Source organism: Papio anubis, chromosome 8, assembly GCF_008728515.1.
Source record: "Papio anubis isolate 15944 chromosome 8, Panubis1.0, whole genome shotgun sequence".
NCBI classification, from domain to species: Eukaryota; Metazoa; Chordata; class Mammalia; order Primates; family Cercopithecidae; genus Papio; species Papio anubis.
In genome coordinates this window covers 51,416,816-51,436,696 of record NC_044983.1, presented here as the reverse complement: position 1 = coordinate 51,436,696, position 19,881 = coordinate 51,416,816, and the positions used below count along the sequence as shown (strand labels likewise).

Here is a 19,881-nt window from a genome sequence, read left to right as displayed (position 1 = left end):
ATAATTCTTACAAAGTTTGTCCTTAAAAATAAGTTATGCTCATTGAACACACACGATCTTTGCCTTCAGTAACTAGCAGGAACTGGGGAGTTAACAAGCAATGTCTACCATATAGAGGGAGCATAGTAGAGGCACGCTTATTTTTGGAGTACAAAAATAAGCCATTTGGAGTACAAGCGTCTTACATGGAGCACCTCATATCCTGTCAGAGAAATGAAGTGTCCAGCTAACTTCCAAGTTCAGTAATGATTCATCCTTTCCTTGTTACTTACAGCGTTAGCATCTGACTATATCCCACCTTACATTATTCTCTACGTGTTTAATTATGTGTAGAAGTGGTATAAACCTCCAAGAAAAAAATGTAGGGATGAACACCAAAAAAAACAAAGAACTTTTATTTGGTTATAAAACACAAAAACAGAACTGCAGTTTGGGACATAAGCACAGAATGAGGTGGCCTCATGAAATGTCCAAAGAAAGGAAAAGGTTAGAGTTTCACTGAGGAAAGAGGTCACGCATGTTGTTTAGAAAGTTAGTTCACTGGCATTTGCAGCATCTTACAACAAACAGCTGGTGAGCTTTGATTAGGAGAGCCAGAGGTTGTTAGGTGGAACTTGCAATCTGAGAGTTACGGTTAGGCCTCTGTAGTTTTGAATTGGGCTTGTGAGACTGTGTCAGCCACATGTTCCTGTATAAGCAGCTATCTGTTCTTGTGTGATGTTTTGGCTTGGAAAAATTTCTTGTGACAGTTCCTGTTACCAGGCAAATAGTGCATGAGAGTCTTTCATGGCCTTCCCTGGAGACATTTTACCAGTGTTTGACACAAGTGACTCTGTTTTGACTCTTACAACTTTCACAGTGGTAAACAGAAATTGCACTGCTTTGAGTAGTTGGTCTGGGCTCTGGCTTTAGAGCTGCCATTGCTATGAAGAAACTGAGCAAGAAAGATACTCACTCCTATTTGCCTCAGTGTTCCTATCTATACAATGAAAGCATGACCTTGAGGTCTTTTTCAGCAATACAAATCTGGGATAAGATATATACAGACTTGAAAAACATTAGAACTGGTGAGAGAGAGAGGATATGAATCTAATTATTAGTTAAAAGTTATGATCCATTGATAGCTACTAAGTGTCAGACATATTATATGCTAGCTCCTGTCCACCCAACGATCACAAAAAAGGCATCAGTCCAATCTTATAGATGAGAAATTAAGAAATGTACTTAGGCCAGGTGTGGTGGCTCACACCTGTAATCCCAGTGCTTTGGAAGGTCAAGGCAAGTGGATCACTTGAGGCCAGGAGTTTGACATCAGCCTGCGCAATACAGCGAGACCCTGTCTCTACAAAAAATTTTTAAAAACTAACCAGGAGTGGTGGCACACGCCTGTAGTCCCAGCTACTCAAGGCAGAAGGATCAACTGAAGTGAGAAGTTCAAGTTCAATTGAGCTGAGGAGTTCAAGATCATAGTGAGCTATGATCGTGCCATGTACTCCAGCCTGAGCGATAAAGCGAGACTGTGTCTTAAAAAAAAAAAAAGAAGGAAATGTACTCAGAGTTTCTGAGTGGCAGAGTTTGGCTCTGACCACAGGTCTAGGTCCAAAGGCTCAGAATCTTACCAGTAGACCCTGCCTCTTCTTACATGATTACCAGTGTTGTGAATGTAACAATCATTTAATAACCACTTGCTTATGGATACAAATGCTTACTCTAACACGCTCTGGTGAGAGGGGTCTCATGCAACTTACCTCCTCTTCAGTTTGCCTGGCTTATGCTCAGGTGGATCTTCCTCACTTTCATCTCCATCAGTACCACTGGCATGTGGTCTGTCTTTGCTTGTGTTTGTTCCTGAAGACTTCTGTGAATCTAAAGAGGCAGAAATATTGCATAGGTTTTCCCCCTTGGTTTGACAACTTTTCTGCTATTTGCAAAGCCAATCAAAATATTTTAGCACCTTTTCTGCAATGAACTGTACATGTGCATCAAAGTACCAGGTCACATCTACCTGTTTGTGTGTCTACATGCAGAGTCTGAGCATCTTAAAAATCCTAACTATAAGGTTTGTTAAATTAAATTTAGTCTAAAGCTGTCCATGTACACATTTTAAGCTCAGCTTAAAGGTTTCTCCACACATAGTGAACTGTAACCTAATTGGTTGTATAAAAAGACTATAACCTACTCTTGTACCAAGCACAGTTTTGGCTAATCACAGGCAGCCAACTGTTCAAATGGTGTTCAAATAAGGCAAAAACTGGGCTGTAACCAATCTAGCTGTTTCTGTACCTCACTTCTGCCTTCTGTACATCATTTTTCTTTCTTTGTCTATAAATGTTATTCCAATCATGTGGCAACCCTGGAGTTGCTCTGAACCTATTCTGGTTCCGGGAGCTGCCTGATTCGAGAATCGTTCTTTGCTCAATTAAACTCTATTAAATTTAATTTGTCTAAAGTTTTTAACAGGTTTTAAAATGTTCATGATCTAACTACTTAAAAAAAAAACAACAAACTAAAACTACTTCATAGCTGCCCAAATCTACACAAATTAACCCACAAAGCTGCCTTTGTGTAGCTGTTAGCAGTCACATTCTTATGGAATTTTAATTGAAATGACTATAAAGGGGGCATAATCACATTGATTAAGAAGAATTTCTCTTCATTTGCCTTTAATATAGTATGAAAGTAACATTAGTAATGAGAGTAACAAAGACAATACTATCTTTAAGAAGAGTTCTTTAACTTATGGTGACAAAAACTGAGGCACAAATCTGTCTTTGTTCTCTATCTTGTGAGACTGGAAGAAAGCGGGTAGCTGAGACCAGGAGGAAAAAGATGTCTGCAGGGTAGACAGTGGGAAGCTTTGACTCTTTTCAGAAAAGCACCATCCACAAAGAGTAGAAAACATACTTACATAGAAGCATAACCTATACCTTAAATTTTGAACTCATGGGAGGATCTAAAACAAATCAAAATCTAAAACCCTCATATTCATCCTGATGGCAGACAAACTGGAATTATTACAGAAATGGACAATCTATAAACATAAGTAAGGGAACAGGCAACAGAAGGCAGCGACTGTGAGAATTACTGTGTTTGGCAAAGAAAAAAGCAGGCAGATGAGGGAGGAGAACCAAAGAGGGTAAATGAGACAGTAAGTCAGAGGCCAAAACAATGCCCCATGTGTATATTATAAACGTTATGGTCAAAATATGTACAGAAAGGTATCAGGAGAGTATAGAAGAGTATCAGAATATTAATATAAAATCTTCAAATAAAAAAGGATGGCTGTGCATGGTGGCTCACGCCTATGCACTTTGGGAGGCTGAGGTGGGACGATCACCTGAGGTCAGGAGTTTGAGACCAGACTGGCCAACATGGTGAAACCCCGTATCTACTTACAAAAAAAAAAAAAAAAAAAAAAAATTTAACTGGAAGTGGTGGCACACACCTGTAGTCCCAGCTACTCGGGAGGCTGAGGCTGGAGAACTGCTTGAGCCCGGAGGTGGACCTTGCAGTGAGCTGAGTTCATGCCACCGCACTCCAGCCTGGGCGACAGAGTAAGACTCCATCTTAAAAAAAAAATAAAAAAAAAGGTGAAAATATATCACCTAAATAGAAAGGAATGAGAATATTATGAGAATATTATGCTGAGGTAGGCTCCACTATAAGAATCTAAGAATACAGAGAAAAAAGCAAGTTGGCAGAGCTCTTTAGAAACTCTCAGCTAGATGAAGTATTATCAGCAATCTGAGATAAGCAAAGCAAATCTGATGGTTAAGTAAAAGGTCAAAACCATTTGTTTCACAAAGGAGTAAGGCTGAGAAGAAAGTTCCTCTACACTAGATGTCCTCAGCATGTAACATCAGGATGCCAAAACTTCAGGATATGCAGATGTCACAGAAATTTCCTCCTCTCTCATTTTCCTGGTGCTGTTAATTGGCAGAACCCTCTCCTTAGCAAGAACACTGATATGGTTTGGATGACTGTCCCCTCTAAACCTCATATTTAAATGTCCCCTCTAAACCTCATATTTAAATGTGATCCCTAATGTTGGAAGTGGGGTCTGGTGGGAAGGGTTTGGGTCATGGAGCAGATCCTTCATGAATGGCTTAGTGCCTCCCCATGGTAATGAGCTACTGCAATATCTGATTGCTAACAAGAGCCTGGGACTTCCCCCCTCTCTCTTGCTGTCTCTCTTGCCATGTGGCATGCCTATTTCGCTTTCACCTTCTGCCATAATTGGAAGGTTCCTGGGGCCCTCACCAGGAGTTGATGCTGAGGCTATGCTTCCTGTGCAGCCTGCAAAACTGTGAGCCAAAATAAACCTCTTATCTTTATACATTCCTCAGTCTCAGGTATTCCTTTACAGCAATGCAAAGTAAACATTCTCATCCCACCCTACTCCGATTAACTCCTTTCAAAGCACTTCTCATTGGCATTCTCTAGTCCTGAGTGGCACCAGTTTGCACAACGAGCCTTTTTTTTTTTTGGATCAGTTATTCAGGAATCAACCAAGTTCCTTATCCTGGATATTTTATTGATGAGAATCCTGAAATTATTCCAGTTATAAATTAATTCTGGGACCCACTGAGATCTTTTTTCACAGCAAGACTTTGCTTGTCCTACATGAATTCCACTATGACTCATAAGACATTTGCCTAATGTCAAATGTACGTTCTCAATTGCTTTCTAACATGCCTCTTATAAACTCATTTGCTCTGAAAAACTAAAAGTTCCAAGCTCACTCTAAATTAGATTTCTCAAGAGATTCCACGTTTTCATTAGCCACCAAAGTACAAGAAGGAATGATGTTTTTGAGAACTGTATGCAAATATTCTTATTAACAGAAAAGGGTAACAACTTGTGATATGAAAATAGAATGGATTAAATCATTTCATTACTATATGAAATGTAGTTGGTATTACTGAACTCTACAATAAAGGATTAGTAGTTATTTTGCTGAATGAATTCATTTTGCTAACCATTACATGGCAGAATAAATATTGGTTAATCTTACCCTGAGCTGGTGGGTCTGTGCTTGTATTCCCCGGTGAGCTGCTTTCCTCATTGGTTCCTCCATTATGTGGTTCACTTTGGCCGGAAGCAGGGCACTCTCTTCTGCTACTAACTTCACTTAGCTGTTGATGACCATCATGACTTGTAGAGGAATCTAATTGGCTCTGTTTTACTTCCTCTGAATTTAGTTTTATGTTACTAATTCCATCAAGTATTTCACTACAATCCTTATCACTTGTACCAGAGCTGTCATTATCAACTGTAATAGGTGAAGATGGAAAAGATACTAAGTCAACTTTCAAGCATTTTTCATCTTTCTTGTTGTCAGCTTCTGTTTTAGATGTGTAAGTATCTGTATCACAGCTTTGCAAGGCATCAAAAGTCCAACCCTGAGCTTCCCAATACTGAAACTGTTCCAAATAATACCAATAAAGTTGACTATAATGTTGCTCCCATTCTTCCTTTGTATCAGGAAAGTTCCAAGGTTCAGAAGATAGTGCTTGATCTGGATGTTTTTCTTGCCAACTCTGCCACAATAGTCCTCCTCCGTATTCATTCCAATACTTTTCCCATTTCTCTGTAATTTCTAGCTTTGGAGATAATGTGTTTTCAATAGGAAGATTTTCTGTCTCAGTATCTTTTTTGCTTTGAAGTTCACATATTCTGGTGTTCTCATCCTGTTCAATTGAAGATGGATCATCTGAAGCCAAAATGTGTTCTTCTTCATATTCTTTTCTCCAAGATTCTTGCATAATTTCATCTAAGTATTTCTTTTGATGTTTCTTCTTTTTCTTTTTTATTTTAACTTTATTTCTAGTATTCATAGATACCTACATCAGATAAATAATTTGAATATAAAATGTACTTCATAAACTATACAAGAAAGCAGAATCCAAGTCTATTTTGACATTAAATTAAACAAACTACTCTCAAAGTCCCACTATGGGCTTTCAGCTCCACAAACAAGTGACATACTGTCTAAGTTTCCAAGAGGAGGAAGAGTCACACGTGAGACATATTACAACTTGCAGTTCTGGTTAATTTATAAATACATACATTTAAAAAGAGGCAGAGAGTGCTGATTGTGAATGCATTTAATCTGATAAAAAGTAACTCCCTGCGATATTTTATAAAGAAAACTGAGAGAGAATAAAAGTAAATTAATATTTACCTCAAAATTCTTATGTGCAGATATCCTACCAAATTGAAGTGGCAATCCCATACTTCTCATGAGTTCAGCCTCAGAATCAAGCTCACTTTCATCTAGGCATATGCCTTTGTTGTCACGTGATTCCGCAGTACCACAAGAATAACCACCTTCCTCCTCTTCTGTCGCCTGGTCTCCTATAGATAGCATTTATTAGCTTAGTTTTTTTTTTTTTTTGAGGCGGAGTCTCGCTCTGTCGCCCCCAGGCTGGAGTGCAGTGGTGCGATCTCGGCTCACTGCAAGCTCCGCCTCCCGGGTTTACGCCATTCTCCTGCCTCAGCCTCCCGAGTAGCTGGGACTACAGGCGCCGCCACTACGCCCGGCTAATTTTTTGTATTTTTAGTAGAGACGGGGTTTCACTGTGTTAGCCAGGATGGTCTCGATCTCCTGACCTCGTGATCCGCCCGTCTCGGCCTCCCAAAGTGCTGGGATTACAGGCTTGAGCCACCGCGCCCGGCCTAGCTTAGTTTTAAGGAAAACTTAAGAGGCAGGTTTTCTTATTTTCATTTAAAAAAACCCTGAGATCCAGAGTGACTGATTACAGGACCTGCCCAAAACAAAGGTAGGCAAATGTTACAATATTTATTTTTTATTTTTTAGAGATGGGGGTCCCACAGTACTGCCCAGGTTGGAGTATAACAGCTATTTGCAGGTGTGATCATAATGCACTAAAAAGCTCTGAACTCCTGGGCTCAGTCAGTCCTCTTGCCTCAGCCTCACAAGCAGCTAGGATTACAGTTGCATGCCATCTTGCCTGGCCTGCAAAGTTACAATTTTTAAAGGAAAAAAATAAAACAAACCAACAAAAAACAACTGATGATATGCTGGGCACGGTGGCTCATGCCTGTAATCCCAGTGCTTTGGGAGGCTCAGGCAAGCAGATCACTTGAGGTCAGGAGTTTGAGATTAGCCTGGCCAACATGGTGAAAACCCGTTTCTACCAAAAACACAAACATTAGCTGGGTATGGTAGCAGGTGCCTGTAATCCCAGCTACTCGGGAGGCTGAGGCAGGATAATTGCTCGAACCTGGGAGACGGAGGTTGCAGTGAGTCAAGATCGTGCCACAAATACCCCAGCCTGGGTGACAGAGTGAGACTCAGTCTCAAAACAAAATAAAAAACAAAACAAAAAAAACCAATTGATGGACTAGTAACAAAAAAAGCCAATGAAGAATCAAGAGACAATTTCTCGTTGGGCTCTGCCTGCCACTATTCATCCAGCTGCCCATTTAACTTACGCTTATTGGGCATCTGCTCTACGTTGGGCACTGTGCAAAATACTGAGGATGGAAGGAAGACAGAACAGGCCATGTAACTCTGGTCTGTGGAGAAAATATTTATATGTTCACATTCTTTACCTGCAAAATTACTGAACAAAGTCAGTGAATTTAAAAATAATGATTTGTGAAGTTATTTTAGGAGGTGTTAGCAAGAGCAGGTGAGAATTATGTCTTCATGCCCCTCACAGACACTTCAATACATCTGGGCCTTAGGTTCTGGGATTCTGTGGAAGAGCTGATTTAATGAAAGGATCCTGCTATCAGAAGTTTGAAATCCTGGGGCTGGGCACAGTGGCTTATGGCTCTAATCTCAGCATTTTGAGAGGCTGCTTGAGGCCAGGAGTTTGAGACAAGTCTGAGCAACACAGCGAGACCCTGTCTCTACAAAAAAAACAAAAAACAAAAACAAAACTACCCTGGTGTGGTGGCACCCATAGTCCCTGCTACTTGGGAGGCTGAGGCGAGAGGAATGCTTAAGCAATCGCCACATGGGCAACAGAGCAAGACCCTCTCTCTCTCTAAAAAAAGAGAAAGGTTTGAAATCCACTGAACTCGAATATTTTTTTTAAGCTCTCTGACTCTAATTCTTATAGAAAAACCATTTATTACAACAAAGTAAGTTTTACTTTACCCTAATATGGTTATCTAACAGTAATTATACCATTAATGGAACATATGCCATTCAAGTGCTCTATTAACTGTTTAAAATTTAGATAACAAAAATCATTTTATATATTAGCATACTCAATTAGCATCGGGCTGCACTCCAGCTTGATGATCTCAGGCAACAGAACAGTAAATCTGACACAGCCAAAATGAAAACAGATAAAGAGAAATCTCATGTGTGCAAATTCTACTACAAGAGGGAGAAAGATACCTTTCTAAATAATGAAGGGGATTCCACTCGTTACTCCATTCAATATACTTACGAAAGCTCAGGAGACAGCAAAATGGAGAAGATGAGTAAACTAAGTTTTACGTTCCTTTCATAGTATGCATATTTTCTTATGCTTGAGGAGCCTAGTGTTATAGGAACTTTATTTGTACAGCATAGCACTGAAACACAAACCGAACATTCCATCCAGTGATCAACTGAAGAAACAGTAATTTGTTCCATCACCATGAGAGTTAAAGGATTTCCAAAGGTAACTATGACACTGTACTTGGGCTGACTTTGGCTTCTAACTCCATGCTGTAATTTTCTCTGTGTCTAGAAACACAAAAGGCCTATGTGGAAGGACAAATGCAGTAGGGAAGTTTGATAGACCAAAGTGAGCCTCAACGTACAGTATAAATTATATCTGTTATTTGGGAAAGTTAACGAAGATGACAGTCTCTTTACTTCAGGCAAAAGACTATAGATGTTCACCTGGAATTTTTATCCTGCAGCATTTACCTCCATAATACACTTCTGATTAGTATTATGATTAGAATTTACATATTCTAAATTGGAGATGGAGTCTTGCTCTGTTGCCCAGGCTGGAGTGCAGTGGCACGATCTCAGCTCACTGCCAACTCTGCCTCCTGGGTTCAAGGGATTCTCTTGCTTCAGCCTCCTGAGTAGCTGGGATTATAGTTGCCCACCACCATACCTGGATAATTTTTGTATTTTTAGTAGAGACGGGGGTTTCACCACGTTGTCCAGGCTGGTTTTGTACTCCTGACCTCAAGTGATCTGCTTGCCTTGGCCTCCCAAAATGCTGGGATTACAAGCATAAGCCACCACATCCAGCCAGAAACCACATATTCTCTACTTTTCAAAGCTTTAAATTCCAGGTTGCTCATATCTAATGGCGGCAACTCAGGAAGGAACACTGCACAGGGCAAAAGAGGCTGCACTGTCATCACAGGAGCTATAGAAAAATAAAAGATCTGCTTTCATAGAGATTCCAGAACCACGTTATAAAAGAAAATAAAAATTGTCTGATTACAGAATTATTTGGCATTTATATTTTATGCTAACAAATCAATACAATATTATAACAAATTATACATAAATAAACACATTATGGCTAATTTCAGCAAAAAAGGATTATATAATTTTATACTATATTACCTGAATTGTTGTCACTGTCTCTGATGTAATAGCCTTTTAATCCCAAATTGTATAATTTTCGATCCCTGCAAAGCAGATTAAGCAGTTCATTTTGAAATGAATTAAGCCATAAGTTTAGAGGGAAAGAAATCTCAAGCCATCACAGATTAATTAATAAAAAGCTTATGAAACAGAAAAGCAATCTGCTAACTAACATTTTCCTCACTTACAATGTAGAGGCAATAATACATTTCTCATGGAGCTGCTGTAAGGACTGACAGTATATTAAAATATTTAGCACAATGCTTAACACATGGTAGCATTTATTACTATAACTACTAGTTACTAAAATTAAGGCCAGGCACGGTGGCTCACACCTGTAATCCCAGCACTTTGGGAGGCTGAGGTGGGCAGATCACCTGAGGTCAGGAGTTTGAGACCAGCCTGGCCAACATGGTGAAACCCCATCTCTACTAAAAACACAAAATTAGCGAGTGTAGGCACCTACAATCCCAACTACTAGGAGGCTGAGGCAGGAGAATTGCTTAAATCCTGGTGGAGGTTGCAGTGAGTTGAGATCACACCACTGCACTCCAGCCTGGGCAACAAGAGCAAAACTCCATCTCAAAAAAAAAAAAAAAAAAAAAATTAAGGGTAATTTTTCCTGGACATTGGGGGAAGAATCTGATATTCCTTTTGAAACATAAACAATGGGGTGTTCTCTAAATTTTGTTGTGAGTATAAAATTAACAGTGGAAAGATTTAGCTTACATACACATAAATCAATATGCACACCCTAATCCATTTGCTAATAAGACAAACTATCCATAGTGAATAATAGACAAGGTATTCATGGTCTGAGCAAAGGTTACCAAAATAAACCTAACAGAACACTTAAAAAAAAGTGAAAGATTTTGCTTTTAATATCTTCCTGACTATAAATTCAGTTGTAATAAACGCCACTGTAACTGCCACAAGAAGGCCAATTGCAAGTGGAAGTTAACATAACTTTTCTAATGGAGCTATAATCAATTTAACTAAATAAAATTCTAGTGTACTTGCTCTATTTCACATCCTCTTGTTTCTTTTTTGGAGATACTATATGAAATGTAAAGTAGGTGGTGACTTAGCAGGATGGTGAACAGGCAAGGGGGTGATGTGCAAATGTGCTTTGGCAGCAACTGGTCCCCAAGAACATAGGCATTGGGGCTGGGGAGCAGGAGCTGCACACGGGCATCACTGGTCTCCCCAAAAGCACCTAAAGATATGAGGCACTGAGGTGTCAGGTGAAGGAGAGGACCAGTATGGTTGCAAGTTGGTTACAATGAGCAAATATGTAAATATGTTGAAGATAATGTCAGCCAAGATTTTCCTTGTTGAAGGTTACTTATTTACTTTATTTAATATTTTAAAATTTATTTTAATGTTTTTAAATAATTTTTTTAATAGAAATGAAGGTTATTTAAAAACAAGGTGGGCTCAAGACATCATCTGATAGGAAGGAAGGCTAGAAAGAACCCTCAGGTGTTGGGTCAATATTAAGAAATATTGTTATAAACTCATGGCATTTAAGTTTATATACACAGCAGACATAAAAAGTTTTCAAAAGTGTTACGTATGTGTGTATATATGTATGTATACACACATATATAGACACACTCATGTATGTGTGTAAAACACACATCTATACACTGCTCAACTCTCTCTACTAAGAGGGCACAGGAGCAATAAGCACAATGAGCACCCAGCTTTTGGTTTCTAAATACTATTTTCCACTAAAGGAGCCAAGTTGCCCTGGAGAAATGACAGTTCCACGTTGGAGCATGAACTGTAAAAGATAAACCTGGGTCATCTTATGCCAGAAGGTTAGGAAGCACTCAACGCTACAAATACCAAAAGGACACCAGAGCCACTTTAAAGAGTTCCCCACTGGCCAAATTAAAGACAGTATCAGCACCAAATTGATGTTAGCAATGGAATATAACCTGTTAGTAAACTAAGAATCTAGATTCCGTGTTAACATAAATGAATAAATACATGGGGAGAGAAGGGAAAGCGCTCCTTACAGAATGCTAACTAATAAATGCAGTAGGAGCGAAGGAGACAAGAACCACTCCTTGGCATCCTTAACAGAGGTACCTGATTCAGGTGGAAGTTATCAAAGAAGGACAAGGCTCGTGGGTTTACTGGAAAACAAGACACTGATACAACACTGGAATATGCCCCCACAAAATACTGATTAATACAAAGGGAACCATTGTGACTTTACAGTAGAAAACCTGGCATTCAGCAACATCACCCATGGTGGTATACTATCTACAAAAAGTGCCTCCTGAGGCCACACAGAACTGGGCACAGCCATCATTTCTGTGGCATTCCTGCTAAGCCATGACCCAACTATTCCTGATGAAACATCAGACAGACCCAAGTTATGCAAGGTGAGACCCCATCTCTAGAAAAAATAAAAAAAATTAGCCGGGTGTAGTGCACACCTAGGGTTCTAGCTACATGGGAGGCTGAGCTGGGAGAAATCACTTGAGCCCAGGAGGTTGAGGCTGCAGTAAGCAATGATCATACCAATGCACTCCAGCCTGGGCAGCAGAGTGAGTCTCTGACTCAAAAAAAAAAAAAAAAAAAAAAAAAAAAAAAAGCCACGCCAGACAAGGTGGCTCATGCCTATAAGCCTAGCACTTTGGGAGGCAGAGATGGGTGGATCACTTGAGTCTAGGAATTTGAGACAAGTCTGGCACACACGGTGAAACCCTGTCTCCACTAAAAATAACAAAAATTAGCTGGGTGTGGTGGTGTGGGCCTGTAGTTCCAGCAACTTGGGAGGCTGAGGCATGAGAACTGCTTGAACCCAGGAGGTGGAGGTTGCCACTGCACTCCAGCCTGGGCAACAGAGCAAGACTCTGTCTTTAAAAAAAAAAAAAAAAAGAAAAGAAAAGAAAAAGGGAAAAAAAGAATACAAATGAAATTATTTATAATGAAAAGCATATACTTTCAGTTCAAAAAGATTAAATTCAATGGAATTGATAAGATGGTCATTAAACAGTGTTTTAGAAGTCATTCTGATTCAAATCCAATTGTGTATTATTTTCTGGAGGTGTGAGTTGTGAAATATTCTCAACTTTTTATATTTCATAAACTTACATTCTCTCTCTCTTCTCTTTTAGAAGTAGGGCTTCCTAAACGTAACATCAGTACCTGATCATACTGTGGGCCATGAATTAAGCATGTAGTCTTGGCTGCCATTGACTACAAGATGACTCTCCTTTCCTGGCCTGCATCTCCTACATAGAGCCAGGTACTTTTTTCTAGTGGGCTTCTTGGTCCCACCACAGTGCTAGCCTGTAAGCCTTCTGGAGGATGGGCCCAGCTTAACAGGTCAGGTCCTGAGAAAGCGGCAGAAAGGCCTTTCCTCATGGGTGAGAGGTAAATCAGATGTCCAAGGTTATTACTAGTATGTTCCAAGGCTACTGTTAATTTGAGGCAGAAAGATCAGCAACAAGAGAATACCAGCTCTTAAATTTTTATGAAAACTGTTTCTTACTTAAAACTTTCAAGTATCTCCAAGAGCATTCATCACCGGGAATGATGTATTTCTAATGCCTTGCATTTGAAGAATTTCCATTATGCTTGCTAAGTATTCTCTATAAAGCCGTCTTTGAGTTTGATTAGTGTAACTTAATCCACAGAGCATAATGACTCTGGATGAACTGATGGCCTCAAAAATAGAGAGAAGATTTGTTGTAATTGCTGGACCTGGCACATGTAAGGACTAAATAAATCTTAACTACTGACTTGAATTATAAAGCAGGAGACCCAACCTGGATTGCAGTAATCCCACCAAGATACTGCTCTCCTTAGAGCCCTAAGCAGCCACCTGAATTCTTATCCTCATACCTCTGAATACAGCAATCATCACCATGATGCCTAAGTCATCTTTCTATTGCAGTACCCGACACTTGGGTGTCTGAAATAAATGCTGAATAAAAGATTCTTGGAAATCTCTGAAGTACAAGTAGCAATTCCTCTTTTGCAAAGGGACTGTGAATCAGCTTCATTTTCCTTTTTTTAAATTTTTTTTTTGAGACAGTCTCACCCTGTTGCCCAGGTTGGAGTGCAATGGTGTGATCTCAGCTCACTGCAACCTCCACCTCCTAGGTTCAAGCAATTCTCCTGCCTCAGCCTCCCAAGTAACTGGGATTATAGGCGTGCACCACCACGCCCAGCTAATTTTTGTATTTTTAGTAGAAACAGGGTTTCGCCATGTTGGCCAGGCTGGTCTCAAACTCTTGACCTCAGATGATCTGCCTGCCTTGGCCTCCCAAAGTGCTGGGATTATAAGCGTGAGCCACTGCACGCAGCTGGATTAATTTTCAAGTAGTAAAATGGAAAGGAAGTCCTTTCTGAAAGTGTTAAAAGGGGATCACAGAAGTAATATGTGACTTGCCCAAGGCCACACAGCTGAGTTTTATAAAAGCAGATAGATATGCTGTCTATAAGGTCACTACTCTTTTAAATTCTGACTCAGGAACCTGTTGGGGGGAAAACATATCAAACAATTTTTTTGTATCATATATGAAAGACTAGAGATCACCATCAGACACTGTCACATGAGTATAATCAGAGGGAAATACAGGCTCTTCAGTTTCCAGAATAGTCTTCTATCTCCACGAATCTATATTAATGTTAAAGTATCTGAACAGAACACCAGTTGTTCTAGTGACTTTAGACTACTTAAATACCTTAATGAGGGAGATTCAATGAAAATGTGTTTTATGCCAACTGGTAGCATAGTAGAAAGGCTCTCATGTCATACAGATGTGGGGTAGAATTCCAAGGCTGTCATTTACTGGCTATGTGATTTTTTTTAGGCCACTACTGAGACTCTGAGACAGGGTCTCATTCTGTCACCCGGACTAGAGTGTAGTGGTACAATCACGGCTCACTGCAGCCTCTACCTCCTGGACTCAGTCTCCAGAATAGCTGGGACTACAGGAGTGCCCCACCATGCCTGGCTAATTTTTTGTATTTTTAGTAGAGATGGGGTTTCGCCATGTTGCCCAGACTGGTCTTGAACTTCTGGGCTCAAGCGATTTGCCTCTCAGCCTCCTGAAGTACTTGGATTACTGGTGTCAGCCACCACAACCAGCCAAGACTCAATTTTCTACTTGAATAAAGTGAGGATAACAAGATACCTCATGGGGCTGCTAGAAGGCTTAAAAATTTTTTAAATTATTCTGACATTTGTTAAAATGGAAAAGAAAGGCTTTATTTAGTATAACTGTGATAGTAATCAACATAATGGTAGCCGTAGGCATGTAATCCCAGCACTTTGGGAGGCCAAGGTGGGCGGATCACTTGATGTCAGGAGTTCGGGACCAGCCTCCAAGGTAAAACTTCATCCCTACTGAAAATACAGAAATTAGCCGGGTATGGTGGTGCACTCCTGTAATTCCAGTTACTTGGGAGGCTGAGGCACGAGAATTGCTTGAACCTGTGAGGCAGAGGTTGCAGTGAGCCGAGATCATGCCATTGCACTTCAGCCTGGGCGACAGAGTGAGACTCTGTCTCAAAAGAGAGAAGAAAAAAAAAAAAAAAAGATAATGGCAATGGAGAAAGAAATTTTGCTTAACTTCAAGTACAGCAAAGACAGGTGAAGATAGCCAATGGGCAGAATTCAGGGGGCGTGGTCAGTGGATGGAAAATTACTGAGGGGAGACATCCAGGGTGGGGGGATTGTTGCTATACCAACAGGATTCTTGCTGAGGGCAGGCCAGAGTGATCAGATACTAAGGGTGGGAAGATTCTTGCCACATGGACTTAGCAGGATTCTAGCTAAAAAAAAAAACCCCAAAAAAACCCAAAACTAAGGGACTAGGCTGGGTGCAGTGGCTCACACCTGTAATCCCAAAACTTTGGGAGGCTGAGGTGGGAAAACTGTTTGTACCCAGGAGTTTCAGACCAGCATGGGCAACAAGGTGAGATCCCTGTCGCTACAAAAAATAAAAAAATCAGGCAGGTATGGTGGTGCACAGCTGTGGTCCCAGCTATTCAGGAGGCTAAGGTAGGTGGACTGCTTGAGTCAGGGAAGTTGAGGCTGCAGTGAGCCGTGATTGTACCATTGCACTCCAGCCTGGGTGACAAAGTGAGACCCAGTCTCAAAATAAACCTCCAAAGACCAAAAAAAAACAAAACAAACAAACAAAAAATACCCAAGAACCACCCCACCTCCACCAAAAAAAAAACAACAAACAAAAAACTAAGGGACTTGGAAGGACTCTTGTTAAAACTGGACCAGACAGGTTGAAGACAAGTCCCAAATGACAAGGCCTAATCAAAAGGAGAGCTCACTCAGAGGAGCCTGTGTAAAGTTTGGTTAAGGAGCGCCTCTGTCAGTACAAAATATAAAACAATTAGTGGTGGCACTTAATAAGTCATCTAAGGGAGGAGACCACCCCTCATATTGTCTTATGTCCAATTTCTGCCTCCAAAGAAAGAAGTAAAAACTAAAAGGCAGAAACGAAATCCACAAGCAGATAGCCCAGCGCCACACCCTGGGCCTAGTAGTTGAAGACCTAATCGGTTATTTGCATAAAAAAGGCACTACACAGGCTCCGTGGCTCATGTTTGTAATCCCAGCACTTTGGGAGGCCGAGGCGGGTGGATCACAAGATCAGGAGATCCAGACCATCCCGACTAACATGGTGAAACCCCGTCTCTACTAAATATACAAAAAATTAGCTGGGTGTAGTGGCAGGCACCTGTATTCCCAGCTACTTGGGAGGCTGAGGCAGGAGAATGGCATGAACCCAGGGGGCAGAGCTTGCAGTGAGCAGACATCACGCTACTGCACTCAAGCCTGGGCGACAGAGCGAGACTGTCTCAAAAAAAAAAAAAAAAAAAAAAGGCAATGAAAAGGACACTGTGAAGATTCCTGTCCAGTTCGGTTCCTTTCTAATTACCGGTGTATGCAGCCCCCAGTCACGTACCCTCTGCTTGCTCAATCAATCACAACCCTCTCACGCGGAACCCCTTAGAGTTGGAAGCCCTTAAAAAGGACAGGAATTACTCACTCGGGGAGCTCGGCTCTTGAGACAGGAGTCTTACTGATGCTCCCGGCCAAATAAACCCCTTCCTTCTTTAACTCGGTGTCTGAGGGGTTTTGTCTGCAGCTCTTCCTGCTGCAATCAATTGATCCAAGGGATTTAGTCAATTCTAGTGGATATATAGTCCTCATTTTGCTTGATATTTTGGCAGCTTTCCAATGTTGATTATATCTTCACTGAAACACTTGGTGACAGTGTACTTCGGCTTGTCTGTTTCCTAGTTAATCCATCTCTTCTTGTCTTTAAAAAGTGTTGGAATTCCTCAAAGATGGATCCCACTCCCCCACACTTCATTAATGGGTTTAATTACTATCTAAGGCTAAATGGCTCAAGTTTTTAGAACTAGCCCAGACTTCTCCAGTGCTCCAAATCAATATATCTAACTACTTATACTCTTGGTTATCTCACAGGTACTCCCAAATCAAAATATATAAAATCAAACTCATGATCTCATCTTCGTTGACCCAAAATAAAACCCATGATTCTCCAGTTATCCCTACCTCAGTGAAAGGCAGCAATACAATTCAATCCCCACTCCCAATAAGTTTTCTCTTATCTTTCCACATTTCTCCATTTCTACTGCCATCTATCCTAATTCAAGTCACTATAATCTCTTGCCTAAACAATGGTCTTAAGTGGTTCTCTTCCTCCAAACAATCCTCCACACTGTGGCCTGAGTAGTATTTTAAATATGCAAATCTGATCGCGTCATTCCCCAGCTTAAGGTTTTCCTAGAGTCTACAAAGTCCTGCAGGTTTTGACCCTGCCCACCGTGCACACCCTATCTTCTTTCTTTCCCAGTCTTTTTTTCTTTTTTTTTTTTTGGTGGGGGGACAGGCTCTGTCATCCAGGCACGACAATGGCTAACTGCAGCCTGGATCTCCTGGGCTCAAGAGAGCCTCAGGCCTAAGCCTCCCGATTAGCTGGGACTACAAGCATGTGCCACCACAGCTGGTTTTTTTTTTTTTTTTTAAAAAACTTCAGTACAGATGAGGTGTGGTTATGTTGCCCAGGCTAGTCTCCAACTTCTGGGCTCAAGCGATCCTCGCTCCTCGGCCTCCTAAAGTGCTGGGATTATAGGCGTGCACAACCGTGCCCGCCGTCCGTCCCAGCCATTTTGTTCAGTTTGGCAGGCTTTCTTTTGCTCCCTCAAGGCCTTTACTGAGTTCAGCCTGCAGAGAACGCTTCCTCCCACTGAAACTTACGCCAATTTATTCCCGTTAGACCTCTCTGCAAAAGCTACTTCCTCAAAGAAACTTCTGTGACCCTTGGAAAAACTTACTTGTTTTCACAGCACCCTGCACTTCTCTCTCATGGCACTTATAACTATAACCAACCAAGTAATAATGTAACCAACTGTCTTAATATTGATCTTCTTTGCTAGGAAGTAAGCTCAAGACAAGTAGGGACAGAATGTCTTGTACCTCCGTGCCTACCAGCATACTTGATATACAAGAGCACAAAAAACATTTTCAGAATGATTGTATGATTACATGCATGCCTGACTAAAAAGGCTACAATACTTTTTACATTAAATTTAACACGCTTAACTTCTTTTTGCGTTTTCAAATTACTCCACAAAATTACACGAGAAAAATGAATTCCTTCAAACTTAAAACCTACTATATTAAACTATATTAAAAGTCTATCACATAAAATTCAACTCCACAAGATTTAACTCTAACAAAATAAGCATGTGAGATTAATATACCCGTTATGGAGATTCAAGTGGCTTAACTCACGCATTTAATATAAAGAAAACAATTCCTAGAATTCTCTTGACGGTATTTTTCCTGCATACTAGCTCTTTTCCATGTAGGGCAATTTTTACCTGATATAAAGATTTCCCCAAAATAAAGATATCACAAAAACTGATGTAAATATAGTTGTCTTTTATCTCAACTAGTTTGAAGTTTTAATTATGTGCATTTGGGCTTAAGTAGATTTTCAGGTTTAAAAAAAGACGTTAACCAAAGCAAGTCACTCAACTTTAAACTTTCACTTTATGACATCATATCCACTAGAGATTTCATTTTACATGTAGCTTTCCCCCAATTTTTAAATGTCCCCTCGATTTACAAATGTGAGATGGCATATAGCACCTACGACATTTTTTCATAGCAGCCTAACAAGTAGATGTAGTCCTTCACTTAAAAACAACGGCAGTGGGCGACCACTCCGTCATGTCTGAGGGTTTTGTTTTTCTTAAACATCACCGTGCCCAAGGGTCAGATGCTCTGGCTGGTTTCAGAGATAAATTACAACTACGTTTGCAATACCTACATTTCTAGGTAATGACTGTGCCAGAAAATGAAGAGATTCTCGTTTCTACTTACTCTACAAATGCCCTGGAGCAAAGGCACAGGATCTTAGAATCCTCCCGCTCCTCAATGAAGAGAAACATTTCCGCCACGCGGCTCCACTTCTCGCAGCACATTTTACCACTTCTGAGGCAGCTCTGCCGTTCGCACCCCGGGTCGCGCCTGCCGGGCCTCGGCTCGGTTACTGGAGACCTAAACTAGGCCTCGCCGGCAAGTCGTGGATGAGAACTTAGGAACCGGCCCGGGGCCGCTCGCGCCGGGAGCTAGCCCGGACGCCGCCGCCGGAAGTGGCTCCGAGCCGCCACGGGAAGGGGCGGGACCACGAGCGGTGTCACCCCCATCGCAGCCCGGCCTGCAGCCTCCGCTTGACTTTTTCACACGGGTAGCTTAGGAGGAATCCGCCGCGCAAATCTGTCCGCCCCCTTGGCCACTGAGCCCCCGAAGAGCTTCTGTCGCCGCTCTAGGGTAAAGGAGAGCTGCTCCCGCCCCCGCCTTTCTGAGGTGCGTCGGCCCCCGCGCTTCTCCCGCCCGGGCGTCGGGTCTGGCGGGGCTGGGAGCGGCTGAGGCCGCGCGCGTCCAGTCTCCCAGAAGCCGCCTCGGAATCCCCAGTCTCTGCGCGGGCAGGCTCGGCTTCCCGCTGGGCTCCGTCGCCAGAGTGGCCGGCTGTGGAGATCCTTCCTCCTCTGGGTCAAATGAGCCTGCTCTTCCCGCCCCTCTTCTCCCCTCGCGCTCTAAAACCTTCGGTTCGGCGAGTTTCATCCTAACGCTTCTGGTGGGGCGAGGCGTCTCTAGCCTCACTAGAGGCCTCTAGGCTTGCCCATTGGCTTCGCTGGTTCCGGGACCCAGGTCAAGCGTCCAGTGTAAAAGCCGAGGGGAAGTGTGTGGTGATCCTGAGAGTGTAGGGGGAAGG

General features: G+C 41.5%; 2 protein-coding genes across 10 annotated transcripts in view; one reads left to right on the top strand and one right to left on the bottom strand.

Annotated features, from left to right (window-relative positions):
* TGS1 (trimethylguanosine synthase 1) overlaps positions 1–19,558 on the bottom strand; it is a 50,318-nt gene extending 30,760 nt beyond the window's left edge. Inside the window, exons 1-5 of one of the 2 annotated variants that reach the window (XM_003902764.4) lie at positions 18,987–19,558; positions 9,557–9,621; positions 6,185–6,357; positions 5,015–5,843; positions 1,749–1,866 (exon numbers count right to left, since the gene is read on the bottom strand). In XM_003902764.4, the coding sequence (XP_003902813.2) occupies positions 1,749–1,866; positions 5,015–5,843; positions 6,185–6,357; positions 9,557–9,621; positions 18,987–19,087 (1,286 nt within the window). In that variant the 5' untranslated portion in view covers positions 19,088–19,558. The remainder of the gene's footprint in view (positions 1–1,748; positions 1,867–5,014; positions 5,844–6,184; positions 6,358–9,556; positions 9,622–18,986) is intronic. The other variant, XM_009213048.4, reaches the window with a different exon arrangement.
* Positions 19,276–19,881, top strand: part of TMEM68 (transmembrane protein 68) — a 38,478-nt gene continuing 37,872 nt past the window's right edge. For 5 of the 8 annotated variants that reach the window (XR_002523807.2, XM_021942326.2, XM_009213049.3 and 2 more), the window contains exon 1: positions 19,276–19,472. The gene's annotated coding sequence lies outside the window, so the exon portion shown is untranslated. Of the gene's footprint in view, positions 19,473–19,511; positions 19,715–19,881 lie in introns of those variants that run through there. The other 3 variants (XM_003902765.4, XM_031669567.1, XM_009213050.4) reach the window with 2 other exon arrangements.